Genomic DNA, 18617 nt, shown 5'->3' with positions numbered 1-18617 from the left:
GGTTGGCAGATGCAGAGAACACAAAGCAGAATGGAGCTGGTGGATTTTGCTGTGCTGGCAGCCAAAAATGCTTCACTGTTCCATTCTTGAGGTGCACACCAGCATCAGCTGCATCATGTTCCTTAACTGTATGAAGCATTCCTGCTCAGAGTACTCCCTATTGAATCACAGCTGTTTTCTTTGTTCCCCAGGGGTTCTTTCTCATGTGAGAGATAGGACCAAACTGAATTCACAAAGTGTATGGTACCAGCTTTCTCTCACTTACAGATCTCTAATCTGAATGTTCTTCCATGCTTTCCACAGCAAACACCCACCTCAAACCCAGTTTCCCATCCTGGTGAAGCCCTCTGCAGAGCTCACCCTCTGCTAGCAGAGCTATCTCACAACCTAGATTTCTAGTCCCAGAACTGGCAATCTGAATCCAGGAAATGAGTGCCTTTGACTCTGTTTTGCTCTGACTCCCTCCAAGCAGCTGGTTTAACAGGGGAAGAGATCACTCCTGGGGCCTGCAGGTCAACTGCAGTTCCTGGAGCCACTCAATGAAGAAAGAAGCATCCAGGAACAGTCTGGAAAACAAAGCCTGTAAAATTCTCAGTGCAAAGCACTCTCAAAGACAAGGAAACTCCCCCAGAACAGAAAAGGTAGCTAGCAATGACCACAGCTGACTCCAGGCATCACCTCTGGGCAAAGCACCTGTCATGACAGCACTGGGTCACAGGTTCTTGTGAGCTGCTGTGATATTTCTTGGATGAGCAGAACCCCCATAAACCTCCTGCAGCCTCCTGTAGGACAAACTCCTGGCTAAGCAAGTGCTGAAAGTTGTACCCATTGCTAGACATCCAGTAAGAGGACAGGAATCACAGACCAAAGCAAAACCAGGTGAGAGCATGATGCTTTATTTGTGCATTTACACAGGATAGGAATTCCACATTCCCTCACTGTTAATATTTTAGATAAGAAAAAAAAAAAAAATCATTCTGTCCATAGAAAATAGTCCTGCACTGGTACTGAGACTTGGAAGTGTCGCTTGGATTGATTCCTGCATTGTGTCAGAATAAGCAGCTCTGTATTCCCCATGCCAATTTATTCCAATCTGCACTAGAGCACAAACAGAACATCCTCTCCAATTAAGCCAGTGATGGTTTTCCACAGTGGCACTCAAGAAGTCAGGTGGCTTTGGCCAACCCTATCCTTCCCTTCCCCTTCCTACCCAATTTAAATTTGTTTCCTCTGCAATACTTCCAGAGAAAGAAACCCTGCTGCCACCTTCCAGAGACTCCAGGGTTAACAACTTTCATTTAGGAGATCTTACTTAAATGCAGCTGCTGCACTGCTCCTCCTAGCAAGGAAGATACAGTACCCCTTTAGAGGGGAGCTTTACCATACTCAGCAGATCACTGAAGCAGAAAGCAGGCAGCAGAATGGCTGGCTGCAGATCAGGGCTTTCAGAGGATGTTTCCAGCTGCAGAGCACACCGTTACTTTGACACAAGACAGAATGGATTTTTCTCAACACCCTGACATCCCACTTGTCTTGGACCCTAGCACATCTCAATATAGAAAACATGAAAGGTTTGGCCAACTGAAATAACTGCTGATAACAAGTAATCTCCATTGTCTGCCATGGTCTCCTGGCCAAACAAGTGCCCAGCAGCATCTTCAGAGTCACAGCTCATCATGGGAAGTTTTTGCTACAATCACAAGTTTTGACAGTTCAAAACGGAACTTGCCTTCCCTGTGAGATACTAGAAAGAGAGAGAACAAGTATGAGATAAACAGATGGTGAGGTATAAATAAAAAAGCCCTGCTGGTTCCCTTCCAGGATGATAAAAAGCCACAATACAAGCACATTGCAATAAACCTATTCTTCCCCTACACCAATTAACACTTACACTGGAAGAGGACCTTCAAAATCTTTCTGCCAGCTATGGATCATGAACACTACATGGCTGACTCCATAATCTGCAGTGTCTGCCTCTACGCTGTCACCCATTGGCTTTAAGCTTAACTGCTCATCTCCTGGTAAACAACCAGGCTCATCTCCCACACCAGGCCCTTTTTCCACATAGTTTTCTCAGCCACAGACCTGTTGTTTCAGTGATTTCAAATTCTTCCTGTTTTAAGGGGACGTCACTCTGTGCACCCGCTGCAGCTTGAGACTGAAACAGGAAGGGAAAAAAAGCTTAAGCAATTGAGGTAATCCAAGTAGCTAGTGCACTTAAAACAAATGAACAGCACATTTTGAAAAAGAACAAACTTGTCTTTTAATAACGTGGACTGAAAGAATTACATTTGCAAAGGAAATCTGATGGAAAATTCCTGGCTATGTTTCCATTTCCTTTTAAACCACAAACTTGCAACCTTCAAGTGACTGAAATGCAGGGGAATGGAAAAATCAATTTGCTGAGACAAATCAAGGTGTTCCTTATCCTGTGCACCCTGGCAGGATGGTGTCTTTTTGAGCCACTGACATCAGCAAAGCCAGCAGCCAACTCACAGCATATACAGAGCAGAAATAAAACAGTGCAGGAGGATCTTACTGCAGACACTCAGTCCTGACTGCCACCACTCTCTAATTAAGGGCATGGTGAAGTACATTTTACTGGACAAACATCTCATGAATGTTTTCAATGTCCCACCCATGTTTTACAGCATCCTCCCATGTCTATATCCTAGACATCAGCTTAGACTTACATAAGCCGTGGCGTATTCTATCTTGGCTCCTTTCACTTCTGCTTTAAACTGGGTGAAGAAGAGGTAAGACTTCCCTTGGGGCCTAAAATGAGAACACAACCTTTGGCATCTAAAGCAGAGAATGGTTACAAGGGAGGTGAGACCACAGGGAAGGGTCAGGCACAGGGGCTAACTCTGGTTCTTGGCTCTCTAGGCCACAAGCATTAGAGACCATCCTGCTCTGACTTTCCAGCAAAGGAGCAAGTCACACAGCTTCTTCTGATCCCTGCTGTTGGTAGAGAGGATGGAGGTGTAGAGGAGTGGCAGGATACATGACTCCCTCCCTCCACAACCACCTCTAGCTCTCTTGTAGCTCCAACTAGTACAGTGAGGAGATCAGGGAAGAACCACCACCTGGCTTGAAATACCTCCCAAACTCACAGCATCTCCTGGAAGAGGAAAGTCAGGAAGCACCTGCTGCCACAGGGAGTATCCCTGGCCAAGCCCCCACCTGGCTTGTTATTGCTTTTCAGGTTAAACCACACACCTCCAAACAGAGCAGGAGAAGAGCAGGTTGTCTTCACTCACTCCAATGTTCATCTGCCATTGCTGCAGAGGGGAAAGACCCCAACAGTTAATCTTGGGAAACATCTCCCATTTTCCAACTCATCCCCACCTCAGAGCTGCAGGAACACTACTGTGAAATTTCAAAACATAATTACAGAACAGCTGTTGATTGCCCCTTCTACTTTGTTAGCATAAAGCAGGAGGCCTGGTCACCCTTTCTCTTTTCCTCCACAACTTCATCAATGCAGTTACAGAAAAGTTAAAGTCTCATTTCCTCTAACAATAAAATAAAAGGACCTGGTTCTTTGCAGAGTTTCCCACAAACAAGGAGTTTCTCCTCCAAGGCCCTTCCTATCAACAGGGGCATGAAATGGTAGCTCCATTCTCCGCTGAAAACATTCAGCCCCAAGATTCATTAAAACTTACAAATGTTATGGCCCTGTGTGCTGCAGCACACAGAGGATGCTTCCATTAAAGAAGAAAATCCAACAAAGTTATTTTTGCAAACAAATGGTGCTGGAAATGGTGCCACCACCCTCCCTCAGCTCCCTGGCCCTGGAATCAGCTGATCACAAAGGAAACCACTACCTCCTTGTAGAAAAAGGAGTTTCTTGTCCTGGCCACAACTAAGCCTAAGGGTAGAAATAATGACTGAGAAACCAAGGCAGAACAGCAGTCATTTATCTCTGAGGCACATCACTCCTTCCCAGTTACTACTACTGTCAGCACTGACATCCACAACAGAATCCTGTTCTGTGCCGCCAGAGAGCAAAGGAAGTATCCAAATTGCCCAACTCACCTCGTTTGTTCCTCCCTGAGCAGAGTATGTGAAAGTGCAGGTGTAATCTCCCTGGAAAAAGAGAAGAATAGCAGCCTGGCCACGGTGTGACAATCTATGCGAATCTACTTGCCAAGAATCGGAAACTTCTCACCAACTGTCTCCTAGGCCGTGGAGACTGTGGGCACAGAGCATCCGCCAGTGCTCTGACCCTAAGGAGAGCCCCAGTAACGGCGAGGGCTCCAAGGCCTCATCCTGGGGGTGCCCTGGAGGCCTCAAAAGAACCCTGAGGATCTGGACCAGGCAGTGCGCAGGAACCCGCAGCTCCCGCAGCTCCCGCCGCGCCGGGTCCCGTCCCCTGGCACAGCTCCCTGCCCACAGGCTCCTCCTGCCCTTGGCGCATCTCCTTCCGCCGGACTCCCCCTCTGACCCGGCCTAGGGCAGCTCTCGGCCATGGGGATCGTCCCACCTCGGTGCTGACACGTTTCCTTCAGCTGGTAACCCCTCTTTGGCGCCCCCCACCCCGCCTCCTTTGCACCCCACCCCGGCAGGAGGTTCCCCGTCTCCCGGAGCTGCCATTTCTTCGCAGACCCCCCATCCCCTCCCGCAGCAAACGGCCGACATCCCCGCCCGCCCCGGCCCTCTACCACTCGTCCCGCCTTCCCTCGCTGTCAGCCAATCCCCGTGCCATGAGCGAAGAACGGCGTGCGTCCCCACCAATCAGCGAGAGGCGCGTACACTCTCCTCGTCCCTTACCAGGCTCCGGGAGAAGGAGTGAACCTCCCCGCCGGGCCTCACGTCGAACTCAGCCGTGCTCGCCTCCTCCGCGGCTCGGGCCGCTAAGCACAGCACGGCGGCCGGCACCACCGCGGCCCACAGCCACCGACCGCTCCGACTGCAGGGCGCCGCCATCTTGGAAAGGAAGCCCGCGCTACGGCGAGCGGGAGGGATCAACGCGAGCGGCGAGCGGTCAGCGGGCGCCAGGACGGCGCCAGGACGGCCATCTTGAGTGCGGGCAGGGAACCTGGGCAGGGACTGCGGGGCCTGTTCCCCGCCGGGACAAACGGACCAGGAGCCGTTGGGACGTGGAACGAAGGGACAGCGTCTGACCGGACAGTGCTCCTGGGGCAGCGTCCTGGCCCTAAGGTGGCCATTTCAGGGCTGTGTTCCCCCTTAGTATGGCCTTGTGTTTGCCCTCATAGGGAACGAATCCCCACAGCATCTGATGGACGCAGAAATAAGCAGCAGGCGGTGAAGGAAGCTCAGGGTTGTTTGTTGTTTGTTTGTTTGTTTTTGCCTTGTCCTGCTGGTTTGCTTTGGTAAGGACCTGCTTTGTAAAGAGCTGGCCTAGGAGGGATAATGCTCTGGTTAGAGCTGATCGGGCTGTAGGGATCCGTGTTCATTGCAGAAAGCAGGACAAGATGGCCGCCAGAGGTCCCCTTCAACACAAACAGTTCTGTAATTTTATGGAAGGGACAAAGAAAGCTCCTCTCACCAACCGCTGTGCAGAGGGACCTTTGCCCGGCAAGGAAAGAAAAGAACCTGCTACATCAGCCGCCCTTTGCAGGCACAGAGTAATTAGCTATACCATCTTTTATTGTTTCTCACCACACGCAGACAAAAGCCCCTTCCAGAAGGAAGCATCCCTGTCCTCACAGCAAAGCAGGGGAGCAATCCCAGTGAGTTTTCCTCCCAGTGCAGGAGCTCACAGCAGAGGGAAGCTGGCCTGGCTGGCCACCCCGCAGTGGTTGTTGGCCCCCTTCAGCAGGCGGATGTAGCCCTGCTCACCCCACACCTCTGACCAGCTGCAGGAAGAGATGGAGAATGAGCACATCTGCATTCCCACGGCACAGGGAGACACAGCCCATGGGATAGGGATACCCCTGCTGCATCTTTGATCTCACAGAGGAGCAGTGGACAGGCTGAAAGTGGTGGCAGATCTGAAGCCATGTCTACCTATTCTTTAAGATCCAGTAGCTCGTGTTCTTCCCGCCCTCCTGGCTGGTGCCATAGCCCACAGCCAACATCCCATGGTTCACCTTCTGGCTGCAAAACATACTACTGAAGATGCCTGGAAAGAACAGAACTGGGCTTGCTCAGGCTCCGACCCTAATTAAATTAATCTCCTAGCAAAAGGAGGGTGGCTGGTCCTATTCTCCTGGGCTGGGTGCCCTGTGGGCTCTGCAAGGGCTTGGCTGCACAGCAAGGCACCCCTGCCTCAATTTACTTAATTGCACCTCTCCAGGTGCAGGAGTTGATACCTGATTTGTAGAAGTGGAAGAAGAAACTGCTGGCATCCACTGCCACAGACACAGGGCCCACAGCTGCCACTGCCTGCTCCAGTGCTGCCTCACTGCCCGGGGCCACCAGCCAGACTGTGGAGCAGTTGGCTGCCCTGTCCCCAGGGTTGTATCGGCAGCTGGAGGTGTCCTGAGAGCAGAGAGAAAGCAGCACCAGGGCTGGGACTCAGGAGCATGGTTATATCCCTGCTTGTCCACCTTCCCGCTGCCCCTTACTTTGGCCTGGTAGGGGTAGACACGCTCTGAGTTCATGCCACCATTGTCATGCACGTACTGGAAGGCACGGGTCATGTAGCCGCCTTGGCAACCGTTGTTGCCCAGCTTCCAGGAGCAGTCAATGAGGTTCTGCTCACTCAGCACTGCCAGCTTTCCCGTCCGATTGAAGACAAGTCCCTCCAAGGCCCCTGTGGCACTGAATGCCCAGCATGACCCACAGTGCCCCTGGGTGAGAGAGAAGTGATGGAGGGGATCACAACATCCCTCCAGTACTTGATGGAAATGGGGATGCTGTGCCCCCACTGTGTTGGCTTTCCAGCTCCTCATCTGCAAAACTACAAGAAACTGCAACAGCCAAAACTATAGGAGCTGCTTCTCTGGGTTTCACAGAATTCTAGCACTTAGGAGGATGCAGCTTCCTGCTTCTGCTACTGGCACCCATCCTGCTGCCCTGCACAGAGCCCCCCATGTACCCACCTGGTTCTTCACGGGTGTCACATAGCCTTTCACCCTCCAGTCTACTTCTGCTGGGGTCTTCTGAGCTGCCAGTGCCTGGAAGGTCAGCGCTGGTTCCTCATGCTGCACTGGGGTGAAGCCATTCAGCAGCTGGTTGAACTCCTCATCCATCTGTAGGTACATGTGTGTGTGTGTGCAGGGCCACTTGCCCTGCTGCTCCCCATGGGATGGTTGCACTCCAAGCAGAGTAGGCTGGGTGCATCCATCCCTCAGATCAAGTGCTCAAAGGAGGTGCACCAGCAAGTACCAGGTCCCCATAATGGTTCATGCTCAAGCGGAACGTATGCTGCCCCTGCGACTCCTCCCAGTTGTGCTGCTCAATGCGCCGCAGGTTCTTCTCCCAGACCTCCCTGCGGATGATCTCAGCCTCCTGTCAAGAGGCAGAGCAGCCTTGGGGTCAGGAACAGCTCCCCAGGAGCACCAGGGGGGGACTTGCCAGGTATGGACCCTTTTGAAACTGATCCCAGGCTGTCAGGCCCGAGGGGAGCTGAGCATGGCCAGCTTCTTGTGCAGCTGGTGCAGACCTACCCCAGGGTACTCCTTAGCATAAAGGCTCTTCCATCCTTCCCAGGCCTCCTCCAATACAGGGTCCAGTGCCATGGTGCAGCCCAACAGGGCCAGCAGCAGCCCCTGAGGCACAGCCATGGCTCTGATCTGAGGGGAAAAGCAAAAGGAGGGATGAGGTAGGCCTGGGTAAAGCCCCATGGTTACTCCATGGCCACTGGATTGGGCAGGATAAGTCCTTCCAAGCCTAGATTAAAGATGAGGGGAAGGCAGAGAAAGGCAAGAGGCACATTTATTCCTTCAACTGGATCATGTATAGACATGCTGCTGTTTTGACAGGAGCTTTAGAAGGTCTTAGCTGTCTGTCCTTTTGGTGGTATTTAACTGTCCTTTTTAGGAGAGAAATGAGTGGCTTCACAAGAAACTGGAGTCCCATCCTGTTCCCTGAATTGCAGAACAAAGCAAACACAGACAAAAGGGCAGTGAGAGAAGCAAGTACAGTAGTACCCAGTGCTGCTCTGGGGCCAGGCTGGACACATCCTGTCTGCCACCATGCAGCAAAACCCCCTTCACCCATCTGCAAACCTGCTCCCTGACCACACTACACTACAGTGTTTGTCCCCTACTTGTGCCTGGTTAGCAGCTCAACTATCATGTCCCTCAGCATGAGGCACCCAGGAGGTTTGCAGGTCGCAGATGGTGGAAGCTGCTGGCTGCAGACACACCATCCCCACTCCTGTCTGTCAGCTTACGTGGCTCTGGGACACCCTGGTTTGTCTGCCCTTCCTGCTTTTCTACGCTCCCTACATTCTCTCCACAATTTTTATTTGCAAAATCCCTCTTACTCAAGGCTGCTGCGTTTCTCTGCTATCACACTGCACTATGCTTTCCACCCCCTTCCTACCACAGTGGCCACTTCACACATGCCTGTTGACTGCACCACTGACACAGGGACTGCATGTTGGCATCTCCAGAGCAAGGTTTGCCTTGGTGGCCTGAGAGCTACAGCCAGCCCTGAGAGCAACACCAGAAGGGATAAAGATATCTACAATGCTTGTTGTGGAGGGGAAAAAAAAAAAAAAAAAAAAAAAAAAAAGGGGGGGGGGGGAAGGGGGAGGAGCACAGAGACCTTTCCCCAGGTTGTGGCTTTTGTTGGCTCTACACAACCCTGTCTGAAGCACAGATGCACGAGGGAAGGTCAGAGGGGAAGAAAAAGGACTGGCATGAGGCTGAGGGGGAATGTCTATGGCTCAGCCTCTGTGCCCCTGCCCAGAGCAGCTTTGGGACTTGAGGCAAGCAAAATGCAGAACCCAGCACAAAAGAGCCACAGCTGCTGTACAACTCCCCTGTACAGGGACCATCCTAGGGTCTCTGCCTCCACTCACTGGGCTAGGACAACACTGTTCTCACTTGAAAGCCACGGGAAAGCTGCACCAGCCTCTGAACAAGGAGCTCAAGCTAAAATCAGAGATAAGTTTGTCTCTACACAGCAGGAGGACAGCGCTGCAATGAGGATTCCATGGGCTTTGGAGCACAGCACTGCATCAACCCTGGCTCAGAGGCAGTGTGCTGGAGGTGGGTGTGTGCATGTTTCTCCAGAAGGCCCCAGTAAGAAAGTTCCAAGATCAGTTTAAACTTTGCATTTCGCAGCCAGACACATGTAACCCTCCCCAGCCCCACACCATTGCATCCATTTCTCTTCCTCACATTGCTGCTGCACAGCCCACGCCTCCTTTGATGGAATTTGATTAAAAGTATTTTGCAGCAACCTCAGCCATCCCACAGGCATTGTTCTGCAAAACAGCAACAGAGAGAGATCAGCACCCAGGACTCTGCCCTGAGCATGGCTCCCACTGCTGCAGCTTTGAGAGAGTGAGACCTATCACCATACCTTTATTCCCCATGCTTTAAGAATGGAAATGCTGGGAAGTTTTCTACTTGACCATCTTTCAGAGCAACAGCAGATTTATGAGCTAATTCTGTAGCTCAAGGAGTGGTTCAAAATGACTTATTTTTGAAACAAAACATCTGTTCTCCTCCACATCCTATACCTAAAAATAAAGCTTCACATATTGGAGTATCATGGGAGAAGTGCCTCCCAATAAACTCTCAGGCTTAGTGCTGAGGAAGAGCACCTTCTACCCGGCCTCCCCAGCATCTATCACAATGCCCTCCGCTTCCTGTGGCCGTTACCACTCAGCCTCACAGGAAATTAATTCAACATTATACCGCAGCTGCAAATTCTCTATCCGAAAGAGCTACTTTGCTGCTCCATACTCCAATTCCCTGTCTCTCAGGACAGTTAGGTGGAAGCCTCCTATGCCATTTGTATTTCAATCTTGTTACATATGGAAAAGTTTGGGTTTGTGGTAGGTGATTTTCCAAGTTAATGCCTCTCAAGATCTCAATATCCAGGAGAAGAAAACTTTTTTTTTCATGGCACCAAATAATCCTACAGCTTCAGAAGCAAGCTTGAAGGATCAAAGAAGCTGGCAGATAAACTTCTTATCTAGGAGAGTTTAAGAGTGCATTGCAGACATTTTAAGAATGCCTGCTCTTTTGGTACAGGAAGAAAACACTTGAGATTAAGACTTAAAATAAGCAAATCCTGAAAAATAAAGCTTCTTACCATATACTGGCAACCACCCAGCTCTGAAGGGAGCGACTTTTCTCTCTGTGAGGGAAAGCACACTCTTCTCTCAAGGAAGCTTCAGAGATGTGCAACTTCCTCCATTACCTCCCCTTCCGCTGCCCCTCAAACCTCAAAGCTACTCAGCAGGGTGCATGACAGAGGCTAAAGCCAGACCAAAAGAACCAGGCAAATTCCTGGGCAAGAAGTACGTTCACAGCTATATTGAGAAAACAAAATCCTCCAGCTGCAAGATGCTTTGCACTTAAAATGAAAGTCTCTAGCTTACATCCTCAGGGCATTTAATAGCAGTTTCATTAATGCTCAACTCTCATACAGAAAGAAAAGCAGCAAAGCCAGGTTTTGTAGGCTTTAAGTGCAACAGAAAGCAAGCTTGGGCGAGCCCCAGTACTTGCAAAAAGCAGGTCTGTGCCCAGCCCCCACGTGTCCTCCCAGCGTGGGATCAGAGCCACCAGAGCTTGAAGTCAAATCAGGCTGCTGCCTGTGCTGCAGAGCAGCTGCATCCCCAAGAAGTCAGAGGGAACTGGGATGCTGGGTGAGCTTCTTACTCCCACAGCTGATGCTATTTGCAAGCACAGGGAGCCTCGCTCAAGGTCATGCTGTGCCTGAAAGGCAGAGCCAAGAACAGTCCAGGATTCCCAGCTCTCCACCCTGCAGCATCTTCAGTTGCTTCCTTTGAGGAACATCAGGGCTTTAACATTCTCTTCACTGGCTGACACAGAAATCAAATGAGGCACTTTGCTTTTACCACAGATGCAGCTTTGGCCATTGGGAGCCAGATGGTGCTTCCTCCCAAGCCCTCTCCCATACTCCAAAAAAAAAAAAAAAAACAACAACACCAAAACCATGCCAACCAGTGCATCTCTTTCCAATATTTTAATGAGTTGCTACATTTTACACTCATAATTATAAAAGAATAAGAATCCATAAAAATATTTTCTTTTCATAATACGCACTTAAAATACTCCAGGGCAAGTCAATGTGGTTCATTTGGGTGTTGGATTTTTCTTCTCTTTTAGTCCCTGGCAGAACCCTTGGCTTGAGGGGGGGTACGTGCTCCCCTGAGGTGCAATTACTCAATCCCCCCTCCCCAGAACTGCAGTTCCTGTTGACCAGGAAAATAAGAACCAAAAGAAAGCATACGCTGAGTAGATGGGCAAGGGGAACAGTCACTGACCTGCAGAGAACTGAAGCACAGCCAATTTCAGTGCACATCTGAAAGCTCAAGGTTTCAGGGAAGGAGTAGTGGGATCAGGAAGCAGCATAAAGAATGAAGGGAGGAAGGATTTGCATAAATAGTATCCATCTCGTGTTGCAAAAAAAAAAAAACAAAAACAAAAAAAAACAACAAAAAAAAAGCTGCTGTTATCTCCAGAGATGATCAGATGATCTCTGAGTGTAGCCAGCCGCCTCAGCTGCCGTGCTACCTTTTGGCACAACTCTGGCTGTGAGCGGCCATTAGAGAAAGGCATGAGAGGGCACTGTTACCAACCCCAGCCACTTCCTCCATCTGCTCTGCAAAATAAAACTGAGAAATAGAAACGACTAGTGTTGCATGCTTCTGTAGAGCTCTTCACATCCCAGGGCTCCACACTGCTGCAGCGGGGCCAGGACACAGCACCAGCAATGAGTTTCCCTGGGGCTTTAAACAATACGTTTTTCCCTCTTCCCTTCCACTCCTGGCTTAAGGCAGCTTGCTTATTCAGCTCTTTTATTTCCAACATAAGCACCGAGTTCTTGCAGGTAAGAATACAGGAACTGCAGAGGTGCAGCAGAAGGGAAAAGGATGGGTGACAGAGAGAGATGGATGCAAACCTCAGCCTTTGGAGATAGACCACTGTCTGTCAATCCCCAGGATAGAGGGAGTAGCAGCAAAAAAAAAAAAAAAAAAAAATTATCAGGCTGGAAGAAAGAATTAGGATGAGCAGCTAAGCAGAGGCAGACCTCCAGCTTGGAAAGTGAAAGAAGGTGGCACTGTCCAAAGGGAAAGTACCTTCCACCCTCCTCCCTTACTCAGGGCAAGATACCCTGACATGGGCACCCAGCCATTTGTGCTCTGGGTTAGATGGCTGTCAAGGGAGGTGGTAGCGGCTGGGCACAGGAGGGGCGAAGTGAGCTGTCAGCGTCCAGTTTGCAGAGGCATGTGCTCTCAGAGGTATTCTTGTAGAAAGTGCAGCAGCGTGATTTCATAGTGCTCTCCTGACTCAGGGCACCGAATACTGTGTCTCTCGTTGGGGTAGATCTGTGCAGAAGCAGAAATGAGACAATCAGGAGGAGCTGCTCGTTCAACGTGGACACGTCTCCCTCACCTTATGCCCAGTCTCCATCAGGACAAAGGAGTGCCAGGAGGGTGTAGAGCACCCAGCACTTTCACTTCACAGCAGTGATTTGCACTGCCGCTCTGCTCAGCAAGGCAGCCACCTCTGCTGCCATCAGCCATGTGAGACAGCAGTGGTGCCAGGGGAGAAGGAAAGTTCCAGACTTGAGGGCAAGAGCCGTATTTACAAACACTTTTAGACACAGGGCACATCAGCTAGCAATGAAGCAGTCACAGTGCCACCTCCCGGCCACCCCTTGGAATCAACTGAGGCACTTACTGTCAACTGTGTTACAAGAGCAGCAACCCGTGGAAGCATTTGCATCTACTGTTTCCCACACTCAAGGCAGGGAGCAGAAAACTATCTAGATTTAATTAACCTTCCAACTTCACCTGTTCCCCCTACCTGAAGCTGGTAAGGTTTTCCAGCCCGGATTAACTGTGATACCAGGAAGTTTGTGTGAAAAAAGTGCACATTTTCATCCAAAAAGCCATGGAGAATCAGCAATCGATTCGGCCTGAAGATGAGATGAGAGAGAATATGAGAATCCAAACAAAAAGCTCTCAAGCGAGTCTGAGCCAAGAGCTGCCATCTGGCAAACTAAAAAACTGATCAATGAGCAGGCAGCAGTCAAAGTAAGTTAATGCCACAGACATGATCTTCAACCTCTCCACCACTTGCAAAGGAGGCTGGAGATACGATGCCCCAGCCTGCCACAGAAAGCAGCAACCAGGCTCATGAGTTAAAGTAAAACCACCTCAGAATTCATCCGTTCTTTTGATATTCAGCAGAGGTGCAGCTGATGGCACAACTCAGCATCTGGGAGCAGATTTTTAGCAGACAACAGCCCCTCAGTACTCACTCATTGGGAAGCTTTTCTACATGTAATGCCACAGAGCCAGCCTCATAACCTTGCTGGTTGTTTTCTGGGATATCCATGTACCGCTCAGTATACCCGGTGTCATATGCCATCCAGACTGTGACAGGAGCACCTGCTATAGCAATCTGTCAAACAAATAGGTGGCAGGAGACAACTTCAGTTATCAAGTGCTAAAGAGCTCAAGTATTCTTTGTTTCCCTGAAGAGGGAGAGGAAAAAGAAAAAAGCTTTGGACAATTCTGTCACTCAGACCAGGATTCTTCCACAACAAACCCACATAAAACCCAGATTCCAACTCATGCTGTTTCTCTTGTAACCAAAATCAGGCAGATTCCACCCTAACAGCACTAAAGGCTTCCATCTTTCAAGGAAGACGAGTGGAACAGATGCAGAAACCTGCTGTAGACTTGGGAAAGGCATTAGGAATAGTGTATCAATCATCTCATTGGACAGTACGCCAAGTCCTCCACCAGTAGGCTCTGCGGTGTGACTCCATCCCAGAAACCCCATCCTCTTTTATGTCTCAGAAAGTACAATCTGCAAGCAGGATGCAGGGCTGTATGCAAGAGCTACAGGCAGGCAGGACTGAGAGACACTTTCACCTGGCTTTTTTGCTTGATGCTTCTGATGGACAACTCCAGATACTGAGAGCTACAAAAGCTGAGAAAGCTAATAGTCCCGAGATAATGCTCCACCACATCTGGACTTACCTTGAAGACATTGGGTTTACAGATGAGACCCATGAGGGAGAGAAAACCCCCATACGACCAGCCATGTATGGCTACTCGACTTAAGTCGATAAACCCGTATTTTTCTGCTACATAATGTAAACCTTCCACCTGGTCCTCTATCTCCACCTGACCCTAAAGAGCAACAACAACAAAAAATGAAGTTAGTGGCTTTATAAGCCTAAAAACTTAAGGAACCAATATGGCACAAGTAACACTCATGCAGGCATACGCTCAGTCACGTAGCCTTTGAAAAAGGAACAGAGATTAATCAAAAAAGTACATTACCATTTGGTTTTTCAGGGCCCCTTCAAATCTGAGTCCTCGCTGGCATGAACCCCTTCCATCTATCACTACCACAGCATAACCTAGAGATGCTAGTGTGTTTAGACGTAAGTATTTGATCCCTTTAAAGGAATTATTCACCAGCTGCACCTGCAGAAGGTAGAGAAGTTTCAGAACCAAGAAGCTGCCTTCTACTATCTTCCTCTGTCTGTCTCACTACACAGGATGGTGAGCAGGACAGCAGCCACTAAACAAGCTACCAGAGACAGATAAATCAGTCTAAATGCTTAAAAAAAAAAAGTCATCTGAGGTTTGAGGTTAAGGTCAGAACAGAGGTCCGGTTTAAGTCCTGACACATGACTGAGCTACACAGAACTCCGCTCTGGACAGCAATCCCATGGTCATCACCAGCAGTCAACTGTCTGGACTGTTACCTGAGGGCCTCCATACACAAATAGCACGGTGGGATGCTTCTTCCCAGGCTGGACATCATGTGGTTTGTAGACCATTCCGTAGAGTTCAACATCTGACTGAGTACGGAAGTGAAAGATCTCAGGTGGGATGTAATCTGGGGGACAACCTGCAGAAGAAAGTTCACATAATAGTAATGCAATAACTAACAGCATGCCATGCCCTGTCTCCTACCCAGCCTGAAAAATCTCATCCTGCTCAAACCTGACTCTTAGCCAGGGCTATTTCAATACCCAAACCATAACAAGACTAATCATTGCCTTTCAGAGAAACCTCCCACTCAGAAACAACCAACCTCTACCTGCCTACATAGGGCAGAAGGACATATGTACAGAGAATGGATCACCCATGAACACATATTCAACTGAGAATCTTCTAATAAGGCATTCTGTGCTGTAACTGTAAGACATGACAGGTTAAGAACAGATATGGGTCAAATAACCCAGCAGTGACAAACTGTGCAGGACTTACTGGCTGCCTCCATCATGCTAGCCCAAAACTTGGGTTGCTTATGTAGTGGATCATCATCGGAGCCACTGAGCTTGTAGACATGCACACAAGGTGGAGTGCTCACGCTGCTGTAGTGGCTGATGAACATGTCAAAATTCTACAGGTGGAAGAGGAAGAGTTAAGGGATCAAGGTCTTTCACTTCTCACAACCAGCCTCCTCTATGCTGCTCTTAGATGAGAGCTCCCACATCTCAACCAAGACAAAACCCTCAGTAATCATTACATGACTCACTACCATTCCCTGTCAGACAGCAGACAAGTGCATCTTACGTCTAAACAAGATACAAAAACAACAAACCTGGCTCATAGAACAGCTGTGGGAGAAGCCTGGTATGGTAAGTCGCACAATTTCTCCAGGAGACTCATAGCTGACTACATAGAGATGGTGCTCCAATGGGGTGTCCTTCGTGCCTTGGAAATATACCAGCTTCGTAGCCTCATTGACCCAGATCTACATGAAGAAGAGCGGGCTTGTTGACAGAAGGATAACATCTACTGCTCCTTTTTTCATTCAGGCTGTCCCAAGGCTTAACACCAACAGACTGTGACAGACTACTTACATCACTGGTAACATACACAACATCCATTTATATGATAGGCTAGAGTACACACACGTAGCACTTATGGATAACTGTTTGTAATCCAATCACAGAATCACAGAATTATCAAGGTTGGAAAAGACCTAGAAGATCATCTAGTCTAACCATTGCCAATACTTCCTGGCTAAATCATATTCATCAACACCACATCCAAACGTTTCTTGAACACTCCCATGGTTGGTGACTCCACCACCTCCCTGGGCAGTGCATTCCAATGCCTGACTACTCTTTCCGAAAAGTAATACTTCCTAATGTCCAGCCTGAATCTCCCCTGATGCAGCTTAAAACCATTCCCTCTAGTTCTATCACTGATTACACGAGAGAAAAGGCCAATCCCCAGTTCACTAGAACCCCCCTTCAGAAAGTTATAGAGAGCTATAACGTCTCCCCTGAGCCTTCTCTTCTCCAGGCTGAACAATCCCAGCTCCCTCAGCCGCTCCTTGTAAGGCCTGTGCTCCAGACCCCTCACCAGCTTTGTAGCCCTCCTCTGAACGCGTTCCAGGGCCTCAATGTCTTTCTTGCAGTGAGGGGCCCAAAACTGAACACAGTACTCGAGGTGCGGCTGCACCAATGCCGAGTACAGGGGGACAATTACCATCCAGTTGCTGCTAGTAACACTGTTTCTGATGCAGGCCAGGATGCCGTTGGCCTTCTTGGCCACCCGGGCACACTGTCGGCTCATGTTCAGCCGAGCATCAATCAGTACCCCCAGATCCATTTCCTCAACACAGTCCTCTAGCTACTCCACCCCAAGCCTATAGCACCGCCTGGGGTTGTTGTGGCCAAAGTGCAGGACCCGGCATTTGGTCTTGTTGAACCTCATCCCGTTGGCTTCGGCCCAGCTTTCCAGCCTGTCCAGATCCCTCTGCAGGGCCTCTCTACCCTCAGGCAGATTGACACTCCCTGCCAATTTGGTGTCATCCGCGAACTTACTGAGGGTGCACTCAATGCCCTCATCCAAGTCATCAAGAAAGATGTTGAAGCAGACAGGCCCCAGCACCGACCTCTGGGGAACACCACTCATGACTGGTCTCCAACTGGATTTAACTCCATTTACCACCACTCTCTGGGCCCGGCCAGACACCTCAGTCGAGAGTGTATCCATCCAAGCTACAGGCTGCCAGCTTTTGTAGGAGAACAGCATGGGAGACAGTGTCAAAGGCTTTGCTGAAGTGGTGATAGGTTTTTTTTGTTTGGTTTGGTTTGGTTTTGGTTTTTTTTTTTCTTTTTGGGGGGTTAGTTTTGTTGGTTTTTTTTTTTTTTGTTTTTTGAGCATTTGCTTATTAAGTAGCTTAATAAAACTGAACTCTTTTTGCTATTTAAACTAAAAGATTCTGTGCTTAACTATGGTGTCCTCCCACAGCATGTCTGGCATTTTAGGGGTATACATGTATCGTTCCCATCAATTGTGATAATGAACTCCCATCTGTGGAAGGAACAGTTTAATAGCCTTAGCAATACCAAACTTCATGTCACATTAAAATAACTTCTCAATGTCCACACACATCAGTTTCTAAAATCCACCTGAGTCAGCCAGGAATAGAGGTGACAGCTTTTAAATACCGCACTGATCCAGCAACAGAAACTGAACTATCTGTACCTTACAGTTTCCAAATGCTGAAGCTCAAGTGCTCTTTCTAGCTAACATAGTTTGAAGAGAACTGCAGACAGTACAACAGGGAAGCAATATCCAACCCAACTAACCAGGAAAACAGGTAGGACCCTGTGGAGCAACAAATGCATCAAAATAATAGCTACTAACACAATTTTAGACATAGCACATGCAGGAAAAAGCTGTGGACAAAATCAACAGCATGTACAGTGAGAATCCACATGGGGAGGGACAGCAGGTTAATTGCAGATTGAAAAAAAAAGCTGCAGAAACCAATTGCACAAAACTGTAGGCTTTTTTGAAAGTGTGAAGTGAAAATCTAGATTAATTGGGAATGAACAGACATGGCCTTCATTTTGACAGAAATCACCTGGGAGCATTAAAGATCAGATTCAGAGTTAATTCCCAAAGCAAAATAGAACAAGGCTATACAACATAAAACAGATACACAATTCCTTCATATTCTAAATTGCTTTATATTCCCCAGCTGCGTTCTTCCTGAAGGGATCAGCTGGAGACCATTTTAAGCACTAGAACATACTCCCAGTTCACAAGTACTCACTGAGGTTAAAGGCTTCAGCAAAGACAGTAAAGCCCAAGCTTCTCCACAAAAAGTTCTTTGTTAATGCCAAACATCACAATTGTGTCCATTTTTATGGCTTGCCTCACTCATGGGATTGACTTAAAGAGCAATCTGAAGTCTGATTAAAAACATAATCAATTCAATGTGCACTGTACTACAACACTTCTGGGGAAAGCACAGGCAGCAATGAAATTTAAAAAGAATAATAAAAACACAGAATTAAGTAGTTCCAGTTGATTCCAGGTGTAACAGCCTAGACTGTGGACACATAAGGCAGAACTGGGTCACACTACAATAGAAACTAACCATTACCTTTGATCCATGCCTTGCCAGCACCTCCCATTCTCCAGCAGTCAGGGCAACCTCCTCTTTGATAGGACATTTGAAATCGTCTAGAAGAAAAGATGTGAAAGTAAATAATCTTCCCCA

General features: G+C 48.7%; 4 protein-coding genes across 7 annotated transcripts in view; 1 reads left to right on the top strand and 3 right to left on the bottom strand.

Annotated features, from left to right (window-relative positions):
* Window positions 1-879: 879 nt before the first annotated feature.
* Window positions 880-4967, bottom strand: MYDGF (myeloid derived growth factor). Its single transcript, XM_015886555.2, has 6 exons — window positions 4774-4967; window positions 4039-4089; window positions 3220-3281; window positions 2694-2775; window positions 2086-2158; window positions 880-1744 (listed from the first exon to the last, which is right to left on the bottom strand). Exons 1-6 carry the CDS (start codon window positions 4927-4929, stop codon window positions 1665-1667), a joined length of 504 nt encoding a protein of 167 aa, XP_015742041.1. The 5' UTR covers window positions 4930-4967; the 3' UTR covers window positions 880-1664.
* Window positions 4953-10984, bottom strand: LOC107325555 (cathepsin L1-like). Of its 2 annotated transcripts, XM_015886553.2 has the most exons (8): window positions 10183-10984; window positions 7578-7703; window positions 7297-7419; window positions 7011-7160; window positions 6534-6758; window positions 6279-6447; window positions 5974-6088; window positions 4953-5822 (listed from the first exon to the last, which is right to left on the bottom strand). In XM_015886553.2, the coding sequence occupies exons 1-8, from the start codon at window positions 10183-10185 to the stop codon at window positions 5723-5725; spliced, it is 1011 nt and encodes a 336-aa protein (XP_015742039.1). In that variant the 5' UTR covers window positions 10186-10984; the 3' UTR covers window positions 4953-5722. The 2 variants fall into 2 exon arrangements, with proteins under 2 accessions (XP_015742039.1, XP_015742038.1); XM_015886552.2 differs by lacking the exon at window positions 10183-10984 and having other exon boundaries at window positions 7578-7845.
* Window positions 7982-12097, top strand: LOC116652440. Its single transcript, XM_032440950.1, has one exon. It carries the CDS (start codon window positions 8207-8209, stop codon window positions 9185-9187), a length of 981 nt encoding a protein of 326 aa, XP_032296841.1. The 5' UTR covers window positions 7982-8206; the 3' UTR covers window positions 9188-12097.
* DPP9 (dipeptidyl peptidase 9) overlaps window positions 11065-18617 on the bottom strand; it is a 21428-nt gene continuing 13875 nt past the window's right edge. For all 3 annotated transcript variants that reach the window (XM_015886548.2, XM_015886549.2, XM_032440949.1), the window contains exons 13-21: window positions 18501-18580; window positions 15693-15845; window positions 15356-15491; window positions 14848-14993; window positions 14417-14563; window positions 14111-14263; window positions 13384-13526; window positions 12927-13038; window positions 11065-12445 (exon numbers count right to left, since the gene is read on the bottom strand). In XM_015886548.2, coding sequence (XP_015742034.1) covers window positions 12353-12445; window positions 12927-13038; window positions 13384-13526; window positions 14111-14263; window positions 14417-14563; window positions 14848-14993; window positions 15356-15491; window positions 15693-15845; window positions 18501-18580 — 1163 coding nt within the window. In that variant the 3' untranslated portion in view covers window positions 11065-12352. The remainder of the gene's footprint in view (window positions 12446-12926; window positions 13039-13383; window positions 13527-14110; window positions 14264-14416; window positions 14564-14847; window positions 14994-15355; window positions 15492-15692; window positions 15846-18500; window positions 18581-18617) is intronic.

Source organism: Coturnix japonica, chromosome 28 (assembly GCF_001577835.2).
Source record: "Coturnix japonica isolate 7356 chromosome 28, Coturnix japonica 2.1, whole genome shotgun sequence".
Classification (NCBI taxonomy): Eukaryota; Metazoa; Chordata; class Aves; order Galliformes; family Phasianidae; genus Coturnix; species Coturnix japonica.
Note: the sequence above shows the minus strand (reverse complement) of the source record. Positions and strands in the feature narration are given on the sequence as shown.

Bases quoted from the DNA above. Each gene is read 5' to 3' on its own strand.
- MYDGF (XM_015886555.2), bottom strand. From the start codon at position 4,929: ATGGCGGCGCCCTGCAGTCGGAGCGGTCGGTGGCTGTGGGCCGCGGTG. The intron at 2,159-2,693 runs GTAAGTCTAAGC...TTCCTGTTTCAG, and splicing joins TAGAATACGCCACGGCTTAT to TCTCAAGCTGCAGCGGGTGC. The intron at 1,745-2,085 runs GTCTGTGGCTGA...CTCTCTTTCTAG, and splicing joins TGAAATCACTGAAACAACAG to TATCTCACAGGGAAGGCAAG.
- LOC107325555 (XM_015886552.2), bottom strand. From the start codon at position 7,754: ATGGGGCTTTACCCAGGCCTACCTCATCCCTCCTTTTGCTTTTCCCCT. The intron at 7,161-7,296 runs GTACTTGCTGGT...ATGTACCTACAG, and splicing joins TGAACCATTATGGGGACCTG to ATGGATGAGGAGTTCAACCA. The intron at 6,759-7,010 runs GTGGGTACATGG...TCTCTCACCCAG, and splicing joins TGACACCCGTGAAGAACCAG to GGGCACTGTGGGTCATGCTG.
- LOC116652440 (XM_032440950.1), top strand. From the start codon at position 8,207: ATGTCCCTCAGCATGAGGCACCCAGGAGGTTTGCAGGTCGCAGATGGT.